The sequence below is a fragment of the Coregonus lavaretus genome (genome assembly GCF_964263955.1).
Source record: "Coregonus lavaretus genome assembly, chromosome: 2".
In the NCBI taxonomy this organism is placed as follows: domain Eukaryota; kingdom Metazoa; phylum Chordata; class Actinopteri; order Salmoniformes; family Salmonidae; genus Coregonus; species Coregonus lavaretus.
Genome location: NC_139989.1, coordinates 8,578,019 through 8,596,381, shown reverse-complemented (window position 1 = coordinate 8,596,381; position 18,363 = coordinate 8,578,019). Strand labels below are relative to the sequence as shown.

Below are 18,363 nucleotides of genomic sequence, written 5' to 3'. Positions count from 1 at the left end.
CGATGATAGTGAGGACGATGTGTCAACAAAGTTGAAATATTGAATTAATGAATAAAAATATTGTGTTGTAGAATAAAATACACAACGTATCTCTGCTCATCACTTGGGCTCATCTCTGTATGGATATAAAAAAGATTGTATTTGGACATGTATTTTTACAGAATAGATTTTTGTTGAACGTTATTTTGCTACTGTTTTCGGCAACTGCATGCTTTCCCCATAGTCTGGTTCAAAACCCGATTTTGAAATTTTATGACAGATTCCAAACAAATTACTTATTAAATTGCTTTGAATGTTGTCATTCCCTCAACTAAATTCAATCACTTCAATAAGACTATATTCATTAATTTCCCTCTTTCAGATCCTACCTGGACATGCTGAAGGTGATCATGTTCAGCTACCTCTTCTGGTTCGTGCTCACCATCATCTTCATCACGGGCACCACGCGCATCTCCATCTTCTGTATGGGCTACCTGGTGGCCTGCTTCTACTTCCTGCTCTTCGGGGGCGACCTGCTGCTCAAGCCAATCAAAAGTATCCTGCACTACTGGGACTTCCTGATTGCCTACAACGTGTTTGTGATCACCATGAAGAACATACTCTCAGTAAGTGTTGGCAACACTAGATACAGTGTTGAATACTGGGATTACTGGGAATTCGGAAACTCAGTTTGGGCGGCCATCTTGGCACCAAACGTTGTAGTAAGACAATGACATTGTAGTTAGAACGCAACATTTACAAATGTTATTGTTGTGGGTTTTTGGAGCCAAAGGGGAAGAAAGTTTGCCGAAGTCTGGCTCTGGGCGCAGTATGGTGTCACACACCTGCCTAATAATTGGGAAAAAAGTAAAAAGACCGATACTACTCTAAATGAAAACAAAACAAGACTGCTGTCCTGAAACAAGGGCCGGGATTCAATCTGATCGCACTTTGTCAACAATGAGGCTTTTAAAGGCAATGTTCCTGCGTTTGCGGAGATTGCATTAATGGTAAACACTGCAGATCAATTGGGGACAGATAGGATAAATTCGGCCGACTGGCCAGATCGGATTAGTTCGGTCGGCTGATCAGATATCTGCAACAGCATACACTAATCTAGATAGTGTGGTGTGTTTGGCTGTCCTGTTTTAGCTGACTGTGGTTTGTCCTCTCGGTCCTCAGATACTAGCCTGTGGGTACATAAAAGTCCTGGTCACCGATCACTGTTGGCTCATTCAGCTCTTCAGCCTGGCCTGCACTATAAAGGGCTATTCTAAGCGTAAGTGACCTTATTAGCAATGTAAAGTAGCATGCCTTTGGAAACTCACTTTCTCTGTGTTAATATGTGACAACAATTGAACACTCGCTTGAAAGGATTTGCAAAACATTATTCAGTTACATTTTCAGAAATGCTTGATGATAACTCCATTGGAAGGGGGTGGGGACTGTACAGTATTTTTGGAGTTGAGGAGAAAAGTTTTATTTGACTTTCTTCGAAATATAAAAAATCTAAATATTAAATGAATAAATATTTGATGATTAATATTTTTGAAATCCTTGCAGCTGAGCAGCAGACCAACAAGCAGTGTGAGTTGCCTAGCGACGAGGCAGGCATCATCTGGGATAGCATCTGTTTTGCCTTCCTGTTGCTACAGCGACGTGTTTTCATGAGCTACTACTTCCTGCACGTGGTCGCCGACATCCGCTCCTCACAGATCCTCGCCTCCAGGTAAACTTAACCTCGTCTACTATCCAGCTCTCTCTCAGTTGAGCCTGGGGATAAGGTTTACTTTAATTTACTTTACCTTACTTTACTTTCACAATGACCATCACATAAAAAAATTGAAAAAAGAAAATCAAAGTTTACTGTTTATTCAATCAAATTATTTGTCAATTTATATGAAAAGTATTGTTTGTTGTGTTAGAGGGGCTGAGCTGTTCCAGGCGACCATAGTGAAAGCTGTCAAAGCCAGGATCGAAGTGGAGAAGAAGTCCATGGATCTGCTGAAGAGACAGTGAGCGTATTTTCTACACATATATAATATACACACATTACACATATATGACGTACACACAAAAATATATAATATACACTAAAGCCATAGACTGTTCTCTCTGCTTCTGTATGGCAAGCGGTACCGGAGCAACAAATCTGACACCAACAGGCTCCTGAACAGCTTCTATCCCCAAGCCATAAGACTGCTAAATAGCTAACAAAATGGCTACACGGACTACTTCCATTGACCCTTCTATTTAATTTTTGCACTGACTCACAGGTCTCTACACACACACACTCACATACAATCATAATATATGCTGCTGCTACTCTGTTTATCATATATCCTGATGCCTAGTCCCCTTACCCCTATACATACAGTATCTACCACTCCAGTATCCCTGCACATTGTAAATATTGTATTGGTACTGACCCTGGAACTGACCCTGTTTATAGCTTACTGACCTTGGAACTGACCATGTATATAGCTTACTGACCCTGGAACTGACCCTGTATATAGCATACTGACCCTGGAACTGACCCTGTATATAGCTTACTGACCCTGGAACTGTCCCTGTACATAGCTTACTGACCCTGAATCTGACCCTGTAAATAGCTTACTTACTTTCTCGTGTTCTTCTTATTTCTATTTCTTGTGTGTTTTTGTTCTACTTTACTTTATTTTATAGTACTATACTGGATATTGATATTGATTAATGCATTGTTGGGAAAGAGCGTGTACTTGTGCACGTGACAATAACAACTTCAACCTATTGAAACTATACAGTGAGGTCCAAAAGTAATTGGAAAGTGACAAATGTTTTGTTATTTTGGCTCTGTACTCCAGCACTTTGGATTTGATATCAGGTGAACCATTTAGAAATTACAGCCCTTTTTGTACATAGTCCCCCCATTTTAGGGAACCAAAAGTATTTGGACAAATTCACTTAATGGGTATTAAAATAGTCCAAAGTTTAGTATTTTGTTCCCATATTCCTAGCACGCAATGACTACATCAAGCTTGTGAATGGATGCATTTGTGGTTTGTTTTGGTTGTGTTTGAGATTATTTTGTGCCCAACAGAAATGAATGGTAAATAATGTATTGTGTCATTTTGGAGTCACTTTTATTGTAAATTAGTTTCTAAACACTTCTACATAAATGTGGATGCTGCTACACAACCACACACCTCCTGACACCAAGCCAAACACTAACCCCTATTTCTGCCCCTTCTGCGCCCCACACAGAATTATCATAACTTTGTCAAAGAGATTTCACTGCAAGCCCACAGACAATGAATCAACAAAGGATTGATTCATTGTCATTATAAACTGGGTGGTTCAAGGCCTGAATACTGATTGGCTGACAGCCATGGTATATTCAGACCGTATATCACGTGTATGACAAAACATATATTTTTACTGCTCTAATTAAGTTGGTAACCAGTTTATAATAGCAATAAGGCACCTCGGGAGTTTGTGGTAAATATTTTTTATTTTACCTTTATTTAACTAGGCAAGTCAGTTAAGAACAAATTCTTATTTACAATGACGGCCTACACCGGCCAAACCCGGGCGACGCTGTGCCAATTGTGCGCCGCCCTATGGGACTCCCAATCACGGCCGGTTGTGATACAGCCTGGAATCGAACCAGGGGGTCTGTAGTGACGCCTCAAGCACTGAGATGCAGTGCCTTAGACCACTGCGCCACTCTGTGTTGCGTCGTGCATAAGAACAGCCCTTAGCCGTGGTATATTGGCCATATACTACACCCCCTCTGGCCTTATTGCTTAAATATACAGTGGTCAGAGACTATTGGTAATTTGTGATCGTTTGTATCTCTGTGTCCAATCAGAATGGACCGCATCAAGAGTCGGCAGCAGAAGTTCAAGAGAGGCAAGGAGAGGATGTTGAGCTTGGTGCAGGAAAGCGGAGATGCCAAGGATGAGGAGGAGGATGAAGGTGGGACAGCTAGTCGGCTTCTGTGCTTTGAGTAATGAGTGCACTAACAGCCATGTTTGGATGATCTTGTATGTAGGCCTATACAGTTTTGCATTGATTGAACGATAAGTCTGTTTGTAGACACTCATGACAGTCCCACAACAATTACATATACAGACACATTCCATTCATGTCATCAAGTAAAAAACCTTTGTTTTTCAGATAAAGAAAAGACAGACAAAGAGAAGAGCAGGGGGAAGACAAAGAAGCAGTGGTGGAGGCCGTGGGTGGACCATGCATCCAGTGAGTGACCTTCAACCTTTTTATTTGATATTTGAAGCAATTTAGCTTTCAATATTCCAATTCAATAAGATACTGTGACTGTAGTTACATGTAAACAAGTTAGGCACACTCTTAGGAAAAGGGTTCCAAAAGGGTTCTGCGGCTGTCCCCATAGGATAACCCTTTTTGGTTCCAGGTTGAACCATTGTTGGTTCCATGTAGAACCCTCTGTGGAAAGGGTCTTACATGAAACCCAAAAGGGTTCTACCTGGAACCAAAAATGGTTCTTCAAATGGTTCTCTTATGGAAACAGCCTAAGAACCTTTTTAGGTTCTAGATAGCTTCTTTTTTCTAAGAGTACATGAATTTGTTATTGACACGCAAGATGAATACATATCTGATTTCAGTTTGTCATTACATTCATATACAGTACCAGTCAAAAGTTTAGACACACTTACTCATTCAAGGGTTTTTCTTTATTTTTACTATTTTCTACATTGTAGAATAATAGTGACAACAAATTAGTAACCAAAAAAGTGTTAAACAAATAAAAATAGATTTTATATTTTTAGATTATTCAGAGTAGCCAGCCTTTGCCTTGATGACAGCTTTGCACACTCTTGGCATTCTCTCAACCAGCTTCACCTGGAATGCTTTTCCAACAGTCTTGAAGGAGTTCCTACATATGCTGAGCACTTGTTGGCTGCTTTTCCTTCACTCTGCGGTCCAACTCATCCCAAACCATCTCAATTGGGTTGAGGTCGGGTGATTGTGGAGGCCAGGTCATCTGATGCAGCACTCCATCACTCTCCTTCTTGGTCAAATAGCCCTTACACAGCCTGGTGTGTTTTGGGTCATTGTCCTGTTGAAAAATTAATGATAGTCCCATTAAGCGCAAACCAGATGGGATGGCGTATTGCTGCAGAATGCTGTGGTAGCCATGCTGGTTAAGTGTGCCTTGAGTTCTAAATAAATCACTGACAGTGTCACCAGCAAAGCACCCCCACACCATCACACCTCCTCCATGCTTCTCAGTGGGAACCACACATGCAGAGATCATCCGTTCACCTGCTCTGCGTCTCACAAAGACACGGCGGTTGGAACCAAAAATCTCAAATTTGGACTCATCAGACCAAAGGACAGATTTCTACCGGTCTAATGTCGATTGCTCGTGTTTCTTGGCCCAAGCAAGTCTCTTCTTCTTATTGGTGTCCTTTAGTAGTGGTTTCTTTGCAGCAATTCGACCAGGCCTGATTCACACAGTCTCCTCTGAACAGTTGATATTGAGATGTGTCTGTTACTTGAACTCTGTGAAGCATTTATTTGGGCTGCAATCTGAGGTGCAGTTAACTCTAATGAACTTATCCTCTGCAGCAGAGGTAACTCTGGGTCTTCCATTCCTGTGGCGGTCCTCATGAGAGCCAGTTTCATCAGAGCGCTTGATGGTTTTTGCGACTGCACTTGAAGAAACGTTCAAAGTTCTTGAAATCTTCCGGATTGACTGACCTTCATGTCTTAAAGTAATGATGGACTGTCGTTTCTCTTTGCTTATTTGAACTGTTCTTGCCATAATATGGACTTGGTCTTTTACCAAATAGGGCTATCTTCTGTATACCACCCCTACCTTGTCACAACACAACTGATTGGCTCAAACGCATTAAGATGGAAAGAAATTCCACAAATGAACTTTTAACAAGGTACACCTGTTATGTGAATTGCATTCCAGGTGACTACCTCATGAAGCTGGTTGAGAGAATGCCAAGAGTGTGCAAAGCTGTCATCAAGGCAAAGGGTGGCTACTTTGAAGAATCTAAAATCTAAAATATATTTTGATTTGTTTAACACTTTTTTGGTTACTACATGATTCCATATGTGTTCTTTCATAGTTTTGATGTCGTCACTATTATTCTACAATGTATAACATAGTAAAAATAAAGAAAAACCCTTGAATGAGTAGGTGTGTCCAAACTTTTGACTGGTACTGTTTGTGTGTACTATTTAATACACAGGTGGACTCGTGTAAGTAGGTAACCTTTAACCTTGTCTTTCACTCCCTTCTCAGTGGTGAGAAGTGGTAACTATTACCTGTTTGAGACGGACAGTGAAGAAGAGGAGGAAGAGGAGGATAAAAAGGAGGAAGAGACACCCAAGAAGTCTGCATTTCAGGTACACTCAAACGTAGGACATTACCCCTTTACCACTTCCTGCATTGAGAATAAATAATTTTGTCCAGCAACACCAGTTGGATTGTTTTTGATTTGATCTTTCTTTATCGGTTATTTAAAAGGGACTGCTTGCTTCTATTTCTGTTTGGACCGATTTTTAATGTGTAATTGTTCTTACAACAGACAAGTAACAAGTCGTTCTTTTGCTAATTCCCTGATTTTGTTGGTTCTTTCTGCACTTAAAGTTTTCTTTCTTTTTAAGTACTAACTGCTAACATCCTTTGTCATGAGATGTGTTTGTTTGGCCTTTATTTGCAACAAATGTTATGTTCTCTAACTCTCACCCCTGCTTTGTCCTCCCTTTGTAGAGAGCAATCCGAAAGTTTGCCTCTGCCTTGTTGGCTTTACCAAAGTCTATCATTAAGCTGCCAAAAACTGCTCTGCAGTATATAATGAGGGCAGCCAAGGTACTCTCACTACTAGGTCTCCATCTTGCGTTTCCCTTTTTTATGCTGTGTGTATACTCTTTCCCCCTTGAGCACTCCAGTCCAAGCCACTTTCTCACGACGTTACACGCATTTTCCCCTCTCACTCCAAAACATCACCACGATGTCAATAAAGTTCTGTTCAAAGACCACGGCCCCGCCTCCATTTCACAAGATGCTGCTGAGTCATGACAAAATGGCCACCGCTGATGATGCATGCAGTGGAAATGCAGTGAACTGTTTCTTTGGGAGAGGGATATGCATGTGTGGTGGTGGCTTTTCTTCTAGGGTAATGCTCTGTGGGGATTGGTCTCAAACAGGGTTGGGGTCAATTCCATGTCAGTTGGGTCAATTTCAGGAAGTAAACTGAAATGTACTGAACTAAAATGGAACTGACCCCAACCCTGGTCTCAAACTAGTAATTGTCGGTGGTGTTCCTCTTGAGGGGTGCTTTATTCCATTGTAAATCCCTTTTTTGTCCCATTGACATAAACACATGCCCTTACATCCCATTTCATTGGATCAAAACACTCCCTGAAACTGTATTGTATACTTTGTCAATGGCTTTTGCTTTTACCTGTGACTTACTGGTTGATTGACTAGATTATATTCTCTTTGGCTGCCTAATCCTGACACATTTCCTACTCTCATCTAAACGCTTATGTTTTGATTGTGTGAACTTAATTTGAGTCCAATTGCTTTTGATAAAACACTTGCACACCAATGGCAAGTTTGTCAACATGAACCAGACGCACTAAGATCAAATCTCTTAAAGGTTGTTCAGTATGTACCGGGGTCGTGTCACAATTAAGCAGCCAAACATCCTTTCAACAGTATCTCTGGACACATTGTGTTTGATCACCAGTCCACAAGTGCGGATGTTAACGTTTTCTCCCCACAGTTTGTGTACCATGCCTGGATCACCGACTCCAAGACGGCCATGAAGGAGCGCAGCAAGGAAAAACGCCACTTCTGGAAGAAATACACTGAAGGGAGCAGCAGCAAGCCAAGGAAAGATGACCTGAGGGAAGGTATGCAGGAGGACCCAAGTTCTCATTCAATGCAGATGACTTAGGCTTTCAGTCTCCTCCGTTTCCAACCTAAGCCTGGTTTAACCAGACTGCGCAAATGTGAAACATTGGTGAGTGCAGCATTCAGTTTGGTTAAACCAGGCTAATCCCACCCAGTGTAGGAGATTGAATATGCTAGCAGTGCCTCTGGGAAACGAGCCCCCGCCTCCCAATGTTTACCATCGTCTCGCACCATCCGTCTGTCCGTCACTTGTTGTGTTACAGTTTACTCTTAGAAAAAAGGTGCTATCTAGAACCTTAAAGGGTTCTTCAGCTGTCCCCATAGTAGAACCCTTTGAATAACCCTTTTGGGTTCCATGTAGATGTTCTACTGTACATGGAACCCAAAAGGGTTCTACCTACAACCAAAAGCATTCTACCTGCAACCAAAAAGGGTTATCCTATGAGGGCAGCCGAAAAACCCTTTTGGAACCTTTTTTTCTAAGAGTGTACATTTCACCCGCTCAGGTTTTCTCTCAGCCTCCATGACGGCGCGTTATAGGCTCTAGACTACTCATGAATGGGCATTTTGTGCCCTTTTTTTGCAGAGTTCAAGAGCACCTACTTAACGATTTGCTGCAGCCATAATGGGAGCCATGCTGTGTCCAGTCCACAGTCCCGCCAAGTCCTCCCCCTCCTACCCTCTCTCCTTCCCACAGCCCAGCTCCAACTCAAGTCAAGGCCAATGCATTCCTGGGTCTGAAATATAGGACTCCATGTTGAATTAGATATGGTCAATTCATCCCATATGACGGCTGGACTGACTGTGGATGTGGCTGGAATACAGTACGGTCTCTCAGTTTAGCCATATCGCTTTACATGAGGTCTGGGAGGGGACAACAATGTCATGGATAGGCTATTTAGATAGAGAACAACTTGTTCTGCAACAAAAAAGTACCCTTTCAAACAATGGGATGTCAATGGAGCGTCCTTTGTTTGGAAGGGTACTTTTGGGTTGCAGTTTTGTGACTTTATAGCAAGGGATATGTTTATTTTTTATGAATTCGTTGAAACATTCCATTTTCAATCTCCTTTCTATCCAGCAATTCATGTTGCTATTGAAGTGGAGGATCAGGAGGAGATGGAGGAGAAGAAAGATGGACCAGGTAGGTGCCATTCAAACCAAGGTTGGGATAAATTCTATTTAATTACAGTCACTTTCAGGATGTGGAATTGGAAATGGAATTTCAGTTTACTTCCTGGGTTAGGTTCCTTAACCTCAACCCTGTTTGAAAACTAAACCCAACCCATGGCACATGGCCCTCTGCATCAATGAAGTTACAGTTACAGTGGGGAGAACAAGTATTTGATATACACTGCCGATTTTGCAGGTTTTCCTACTTACAAAGCATGTAGAGGTCTGTAATTTTTATCATAGGTACACTTCAACTGTGAGAGACGGAATCTAAAACAAAAATCCAGCAAATCACATTGTATGATTTTTAAGTAATTAATTTGCATTTTATTGCATGACATAAGTATTTGATACATCAGAAAAGCAGAACTTAATATTTGGTACAGAAACCTTTGTTTGCAATTACAGAGATCATACGTTTCCTGTAGTTCTTGACCAGGTTTGCACACACTGCAGCAGGGATTTTGGCCCACTCCTCCATACAGACCTTCTCCAGATCCTTCAGGTTTCGGGGCTGTCGCTGGGCAATACGGACATTCAGCTCCCTCCAAAGATTTTCTATTGGGTTCAGGTCTGGAGACTGGCTAGGCCACTCCAGGACCTTGATATGCTTCTTACGGAGCCACTCCTTAGTTGCCCTGGCTGTGTGTTTTGGGTCGTTGTCATGCTGGAAGACCCAGCCACGACCCATCTTCAATGCTCTTACTGAGGGAAGGAGGTTGTTGGCCAAGATCTCGCGATACATGGCCCCATCCATCCTCCCCTCAATACGGTGCAGTCGTCCTGTCCCCTTTGCAGAAAAGCATCCCCAAATAATTATGTTTCCACCTCCATTCTTCACAGTTGGGATGGTGTTCTTGGGGTTGTACTCATCCTTCTTCTTCCTCCAAACACGGCGAGTGGAGTTTAGACCAAAAAGCTCAATTTTGGTCTCATTAGACCACATGACCTTCTCCCATTCCTCCTCTGGATCATCCAGATGGTCATTGGCAAACTTCAGACGGGCCTGGACATGCGCTGGCTTGAGCAGGGGGACCTTGCGTGCGCTGCAGGATTTTAATCCATGACGGCGTAGTGTGTTACTAATGATTTTCTTTGAGACTGTGGTCCCAGCTCTCTTCAGGTCATTGACCAGGTCCTGCCGTGTAGTTCTGGGCTGATCCCTCACCTTCCTCATGATCATTGATGCCCCACGAGGTGAGATCTTGCATGGAGTTCCAGACCGAGGGTGATTGACCGTCATCTTGAACTTCTTCCATTTTCTAATAGTTGCGCCAACAGTTGTTGCCTTCTCACCAAGCTGCTTGCCTATTGTCCTGTAGCCCATCCCAGCCTTGTGCAGGTCTACAATTTTATCCCTGATGTCCTTACACAGCTCTCTGGTCTTGGCCATTGTGGAGAGTTTGGAGTCTGTTTGATTGAGTGTGTGGACAGGTGTCTTTTATACAGGTAACGAGTTCAAACAGGGGCAGTTAACACAGGTAATGAGTGGAGAACAGGAGGGCTTCTTAAAGAAAAACTAACAGGTCTGTGAGAGCCGGAATTCTTACTGGTTGGTAGGTGATCAAATACTTATGTCATGCAATAAAATGCAAATTAATTATTTAAAAATCATTCAATGTGATTTTCTTGATTTTTGTTTTAGATTCCGTCTCTCGCAGTTGAAGTGTACCTATGATAAAAATTACAGACCACTACATGCTTTGTAAGTAGGAAAACCTGCAAAATCGGCAGTATATCAAATACTTGTTCTCCCCACTGTATACCGTAAGTCACAAAGAATAAATACTGATGTGGACTTGGCTGTTAAAAGACGTGTGTTGTCTTCCTCCCCGTCCACAGACAACATCCTGAAGCGAGTCTTCAACATCGTCAAGTTCTCCTGGGTGTTGTTCCTGGCCATGTTGGACAGTTTCACAGCCTGGATCAACTCCATGTGTCAGGAACACCTGGACATCTCCACCGTGCTGCGCATCGAGCGCTGCATGCTCACGCACGAGGTCAAAAAGGTAAGGTCACGGCCAGGGGGTTTAGACTATTTATTTATTTATTTTGTGATGCTTATTGTATTATAAGGCGTATTACCTAATACCTCAGGTGTACAGTTCAATGAGAATCCAGCTTTTTGAAGATTGCTTGTGAATGTGTCTTCTCCTAGCAACAAAACCATTTGGTCCCATTTAACTTCGCATAATTACTTACCATACTGTAGTAAAACCATGGTAATTATTTATAGTACCTATTTCTAGTAATAGCATAGTAGTAACATTGGAATTACCTATTTCCAATGTTATTACATTGTTATTACAGGCTATGTAATATGAAGTGGGTGTAGGACCAACAATTGTAACAGACATTCTTGGTTGTAATGTTCCAGGGGAACAAGCCTTCGCGGGAGAGCATCCACGTGTACTACCGCAAGCAGATGTGCAAGGCTGCGTCCATTGAGTCTGGCCTGGAGAGAACCGAGGAGGAGACGTGCCAGGACTGCATCCCCCACAAGGCCGAGCGGCAGAGCTGTGCCTATCTGGAGAGCCAAGACTCTCTGGTGTCTCATGACAGCCTGTCCAGGTAAGGGAATGGAGGAAAATACACTTTTTATTACAGTTATATTACCACCTAATTATACAATTGTTCATGAAATGATGAGATTGATTCACCTCTTATCATCATTAAAGTACATCAAGCATAGGGAATCCTTTTCAATATGATTTATAATATCCTGGTGATAGCTGAGGAATCAGTAGACAAGGTTGTTCAGCTGCTTCTTGATACTCCAAGGATATTATAGTAAACACAGACTGCTTACTATCATTCAGTTATAATACTCAAAACATCAAGGGAGACCAAATAAAATAATCCAAACAGACTCAAGAATCAGGTGCAAGATATTGGCTGTTTTTGAAAGATGTCATGCTGTGCAGATGACAGTACCACTCTTTTCAGAGATCAGATTGGAACGTTGCGGGTGGAACAGATAATTGAATGATTTATTTGCATTCCATCCGTGTGTAATAAAACCCAAGCCTGGTGACGTGAGCCAAGTATTGCTCAAGTTATCCCATCTCAGCACGACCACAATTACGTGATAAACACTTACATTACCATTTGACAGAACAATTGTTCAACATTCAGTGGTTATGTTTTGGGGTTGTGTTGACATCACTTAGCCTTCTGTATTTCTACGCTGCTTGTTGTTACACACGTTGTCTGTTTTTAGTCATAATTTGTTATTTATTTGAGACTGAGGAGTGCCAGGCTCCTGGTATGTGATGGAGTGTTTGTGAAGGGTTTAAAACCAGCCTGGCAGCTTGAAACAGCACAGCTCTGTTCTGTTCTGGGAACACTAGTGCCCACGGGGCATTCTGTTCTCTTTCTAAACTCTGGCCTGACTCACACACTCACACACACTCTCACACTCACACACACTCACAAGCACCCAGACATACACACAGGCTAGCAGACGGACACAGACATGAAGGCGTACACCGATAGAAACGCAGCTACCATTAGGCGCACACACACACACACACACACACACACACACACACACACACACACACACACACACACACACACACACTGTATGAGGTTATGCATGGTCCATAGTCTGTTTAGACCACTCCACAAACTCCTCTGTCTGTGTGTGTTTCTCCAGTGTGTACACAGAGAACACCCTGCTCTGCTCCTGTCGCTCCACGCTGGACCACACTGAAATGGGTCCTGACAGCGTCCAGATGCCCAGGACCAGCGAGCGTGCCCATCCTAAACTCTGCAAGATGGAAGACCTGGACCTAGAGTCCACCTCCTCAGCCGACAGCGGAGGCAGCCAGGCCAGGTAGGAAATAACACACAACTCCTCCTTCTACTTCTCTCCCCTCATCCCTCACTCTCTACACTTCTCTCCTCTCATCCTTCACTCTCTACACTTCTCTCCTCTCATCCTTCACTCTCTACACTTCTCTCCTCTCATCCCTCACTCTCTACACTTCTCTCCTCTCATCCTTCACTCTCTACACTTCTCTCCTCTCATCCCTCACTCTCTATACTTCTCTCCTCTTATCCCTCACTCTCTACACTTCTCTCCCTTCATCCTTCACTCTCTGCACTTCTCTCCTCTCATCCCTCACTCTCTATACTTCTCTCCTCTCATCCTTCACTCTCTACACTTCTCTCCTCTCATCCTTCACTCTCTACACTTCTCTCCTCTCATCCCTCACTCTCTATACTTCTCTCCTCTTATCCCTCACTCTCTACACTTCTCTCCCTTCATCCTTCACTCTCTACATTTCTCTCCTCTTATCCCTCACTCTCTACACTTCTCTTCCTTCATCCTTCACTCTCTGCACTTCTCTCCTCTCATCCCTCACTCTCTATACTTCTCTCCTCTCATCCTTCACTCTCTATACTTCTCTCCTCTCATCCCTCACTCTCTATACTTCTCTCCTCTTATCCCTCACTCTCTACACTTCTCTCCCCTCATCCTTCACTCTCTACACTTCTCTCCCCTCATCCCTCACTCTCTACACTTCTCTCCCCTCATCCCTCACTCTCTACACTTCTTTCCTCTCATCCCTCACTCTCGATACTTCTCTCCTCTTGTCCCTCACTCGCTACACTTCTCTCCTCTCGTCCCTCACTCTCTATACTTCTCTCCTCTTGTCCCTCACTCGCTACACTTCTCTCCTCTTGTCCCTCACTCTCTACACTTCTCTCCTCTCGTCCCTCAATCTCTATACTTCTCTCCTCTTGTCCCTCACTCGCTACACTTCTCTCCTCTCGTCCCTCACTCTCTACACTTCTCTCCTCTCGTCCCTCACTCTCTACACTTCTCTCCTCTCATCCCTCACTCTCGATACTTCTCTCCTCTTGTCCCTCACTCGGTACACTTCTCTCCTCTCGTCCCTCACTCTCTATACTTCTCTCCTCTCATCCCTCACTCTCTATACTTCTCTCCTCTCATCCCTCACTCTCTACACTTCTCTCCCTTCATCCTTCACTCTCTGCACTTCTCTCCTCTTGTCCCTCACTCTCTTCACTTCTCTCCTCTCGTCCCTCACTCTCTATACTTCTCTCCTCTAGTCCCTCACTCGCTACACTTCTCTCCTCTCGTCCCTCACTCTCTACACTTCTCTCCTCTCGTCCCTCACTCTCTACACTTCTTTCCTCTCATCCCTCACTCTCGATACTTCTCTCCTCTTGTCCCTCACTCGCTACACTTCTCTCCTCTCGTCCCTCACTCTCTATACTTCTCTCCTCTCATCCCTCACTCTCTATACTTCTCTCCTCTCATCCCTCACTCTCTACACTTCTCTCCCTTCATCCTTCACTCTCTGCACTTCTCTCCTCTCATCCCTCACTATCTATACTTCTCTCCTCTCATCCTTCACTCTCTACACTTCTCTCCTCTTATCCCTCACTCTCTACACTTCTCTCCTCTCGTCCCTCACTCTCTATACTTCTCTCCTCTTGTCCCTCACTCGCTACACTTCTCTCCTCTCGTCCCTCACTCTCTACACTTCTCTCCTCTCATCCCTCACTCTCTATACTTCTCTCCTCTCATCCTTCACTCTCTACACTTCTCTCCTCTCGTCCCTCACTCTCTATACTGCTCTCCCCTCATCCCTCACTCTCTACACTTCTCTCCTCTCATCCCTCACTCTCTACACTTCTCTCCTCATCCCTCAGTCTCTACACTTCTCTCCCCTCATCCTTCACTCTCTACACTTCTCTCCCCTCATCCCTCACTCTCTACACTTCTCTCCCCTCATCCCTCACTCTCTACACTTCTCTCCTCTCATCCCTCACTCTCGATACTTCTCTCCTCTCGTCCCTCACTCGCTACACTTCTCTCCTCTCGTCCCTCACTCTCTATACTTCTCTCCTCTTGTCCCTCACTCGCTACACTTCTCTCCTCTTGTCCCTCACTCTCTACACTTCTCTCCTCTCGTCCCTCACTCTCTACACTTCTCTCCCTTCATCCTTCACTCTCTACACTTCTCTCCTCTCATCCCTCACTCTCTATACTTCTCTCCTCTCATCCTTCACTCTCTACACTTCTCTCCTCTAATCCCTCACTCTCTACACTTCTCTCCCTTCATCCTTCACTCTCTACACTTCTCTCCTCTTATCCCTCACTCTCTACACTTCTCTCCCTTCATCCTTCACTATCTACACTTCTCTCCTCTCATCCCTCACTCTCTATACTTCTCTCCTCTCATCCTTCACTCTCTACACTTCTCTCCTCTCGTCCCTCACTCTCTATACTGCTCTCCCCTCATCCCTCACTCTCTACACTTCTCTCCTCTCATCCCTCACTCTCGATACTTCTCTCCTCTTGTCCCTCACTCGCTACACTTCTCTCCTCTCGTCCCTCACTCTCTATACTTCTCTCCTCTCATCCCTCACTCACTACACTTCTCTCCTCTTGTCCCTCACTCTCTATACTGCTCTCCCCTCATCCCTCACTCTCTACACTTCTCTCCTCTCATCCCTCACTCTCTACACTTCTCTCCTCATCCCTCAGTCTCTACACTTCTCTCCCCTCATCCTTCACTCTCTACACTTCTCTCCCCTCATCCCTCACTCTCTACACTTCTCTCCCCTCATCCCTCACTCTCTACACTTCTCTCCTCTCATCCCTCACTCTCAATACTTCTCTCCTCTTGTCCCTCACTCGCTACACTTCTCTCCTCTCGTCCCTCACTCTCTATACTTCTCTCCTCGTGTCCCTCACTCACTACACTTCTCTCCTCTTGTCCCTCACTCTCTACACTTCTCTCCTCTTGTCCCTCACTCTCTATACTTCTCTCCTCTTGTCCCTCACTCGCTACACTTCTCTCCTCTCGTCCCTCACTCGCTACTGTCAGAGTGGTGTGTGTAGATGAGTGGAAAGGAATCAAGCGCAGGAACCAGGATGACTTCAACCGTCTTTTATGTTACTGTTCAAACACGTGAACAAACAGTCGCCTACCCAACCGGGTGGCGCAAAACAATTACGCACAAAACAGTGCGAAAATACACATGAAAAAGCGCACGCAGTGCGAACTCTCGGGACAAGCCAACAACGAGAGAAAAATGACCATACAGAGGCAGTCTGACAATCAACAATCACGCATAACACCTGACCCAAACACACGAACTAAATAAGGGAACAATTAAGACACAAATAAGGGACAGGTGTGTAGAACAGACAAAACCAAAAGAACATGAAACATAGAACGGTGGCAGCTAGTACTCCGGAGACGACGACCGCCGAAGCCTGCCCGAACAAGGAAGAGGAGCAGCCTCGGCCGAAACCGTGACAGTACCCCCCCCTTGACGCGCGGCTCCAGCCGTGCGCCGACCCGGAGCTCGGGGACGACCCGGACGACGCGGAGCAGGGCGCGCAGGATGACCCCGATGGAAATCGGTCAGTAGGGACTGGTCTAAGACGTCCCTCCTTGGCACCCAGCACCGCTCCTCCGGGCCGTACCCCTCCCACTCCACGAGATATTGAAGACCCCCCATCCGGCGTCTAGAATCCAGGATGGACCTCACGGTGTACGCCGGAGCCCCCTCGATGTCCAACGGGGGCGGAGGAGTCTCCTCAATCTCAAAGTCCTGGAGTGGACCAGCTACCACCGGCCTGAGGAGAGACACATGGAACGAGGGGTTAATATTTTTGTAATCAACAGGTAGTTCTAACCTATAACTCACCTCGTTCAATCTCCTCAGGACTTTAAATGGCCCCACAAACCGCCGACCCAGCTTCCGGCAGGGCAGGCGGAGGGGCAGGTTTCTGGTTGAGAGCCAGACTCGATCTCCAGGTGCGTACACTGGCCCCTCACTGCGGTGTAGGTCGGCGCTCGTCTTCTGTCGACGTATGGCACGCTGCAGATGGACGTGTGCAGCGTCCCACGTCTCCTCCGAGCGCCGCACCCACTCATCCACAGCGGGGGCCTCGATCTGGCTCTCATGCCATGGTGCCAGAACCGGCTGGTACCCTAACACACACTGAAAAGGGGTTAGTTGGGTGGAGGAGTGGCGAAGAGAGTTCTGTGCCATCTCGGCCCAGGGCACATATCTCGCCCACTCCTCCGGCCGGCCCTGACAGTATGACCTCAGAAACCTACCCACATCCTGGTTGACACGTTCAACCTGCCCATTACTCTCCGGGTGGTACCCCGAGGTAAGGCTTACCGAAACCCCCAACCGTTCCATAAATGCTCTCCACACTCTAGAGGTGAACTGGGGGCCTCGGTCAGACACTATATCCTCGGGTACCCCGTAATGCCGGAAGACATGGGTGAACAGAGCCTCAGCGGTCTGTAGGGCAGTGGGTAGACCCGGCATGGGAAGGAGACGACAGGCCTTAGAGAACCGATCCACAACGACCAGGATGGTAGTATTCCCCTGTGAGGGGGGGAGGTCGGTAACAAAATCCACCGAGAGGTGGGACCAGGGTCGTTGTGGAATAGGCAGGGGTTGTAACTTACCCCTGGGCAAATGTCTGGGCGCCTTACACTGGGCACACACCGAACAGGAGGAGACATAAATCCTCACATCCCTAGCTAACGTTGGCCACCAGTACTTCGTGCTAAGGCAGTGCACTGTCCGGCCGATACCCGGATGGCCAGAGGAGGGGGACGTATGAGCCCAACAAATGAGGCGATCGCGTACCTCGAGCGGAACGTACGTCCGACCCACAGGACACTGTGGAGGACTCGGGTCGGTGCGTAACGCCCGCTCGATCTCACCATCAACCTCCCACACCACCGGAGCAACCAGACAAGACTCCGGTAGTATGGGCGTGGACTCAACTGACCTCTCCTCTGCGTCATACCGCCGAGACAGAGCATCTGCCTTCCCGTTCTGGGACCCAGGGATGTATGTGATCTTAAACACAAACCGGGCTAGGAACATAGTCCAGCGAGCCTGGCGAGGATTCAGTCTCCTAGCTGCCCGGATGTACTCCAGGTTACGATGGTCAGTTAGAATGAGGAAAGGGTGTTGAGCCCCCTCGAGCCAATGCCGCCACACCTTTAGGGCCTGTACCACGGCTAACAGCTCCCTGTCTCCTACGTCATAATTCCGCTCCGCCGGACTGAGCTTCTTAGAGTAGAACGCACAGGGACGGAGTTTAGGTGGAGTGCCAGAACGCTGGGAAAGAACGGCCCCTATCCCGGCCTCTGACGCGTCCACCTCTACTTGGAACGGTAAAGAGGGATCCGGATGCGCCAACACCGGCGCCGAGGTAAACAGGTCCTTTAGTCTCCCAAATGCCCTGTCCGCCTCAGCTGACCACCGCAAGCGCACCGGACCCCCCTTTA

General features: G+C 45.7%; 1 protein-coding gene across 1 annotated transcript in view; it reads left to right on the top strand.

The window, feature by feature from the left end:
* Positions 1–18,363, top strand: part of LOC311099994 (piezo-type mechanosensitive ion channel component 2-like) — a gene marked incomplete at its 5' end in the record, with an annotated part of 204,057 nt that overhangs the window by 165,218 nt on the left and 20,476 nt on the right. Inside the window, 12 exons of the mRNA XM_084140722.1 lie at positions 362–605; positions 1,162–1,258; positions 1,543–1,708; positions 1,905–1,994; positions 3,830–3,936; positions 4,138–4,218; positions 6,260–6,363; positions 7,749–7,878; positions 8,961–9,023; positions 10,895–11,061; positions 11,430–11,623; positions 12,711–12,890. Coding sequence (XP_083996848.1) covers positions 362–605; positions 1,162–1,258; positions 1,543–1,708; positions 1,905–1,994; positions 3,830–3,936; positions 4,138–4,218; positions 6,260–6,363; positions 7,749–7,878; positions 8,961–9,023; positions 10,895–11,061; positions 11,430–11,623; positions 12,711–12,890 — 1,623 coding nt within the window. The remainder of the gene's footprint in view (positions 1–361; positions 606–1,161; positions 1,259–1,542; positions 1,709–1,904; positions 1,995–3,829; positions 3,937–4,137; positions 4,219–6,259; positions 6,364–7,748; positions 7,879–8,960; positions 9,024–10,894; positions 11,062–11,429; positions 11,624–12,710; positions 12,891–18,363) is intronic.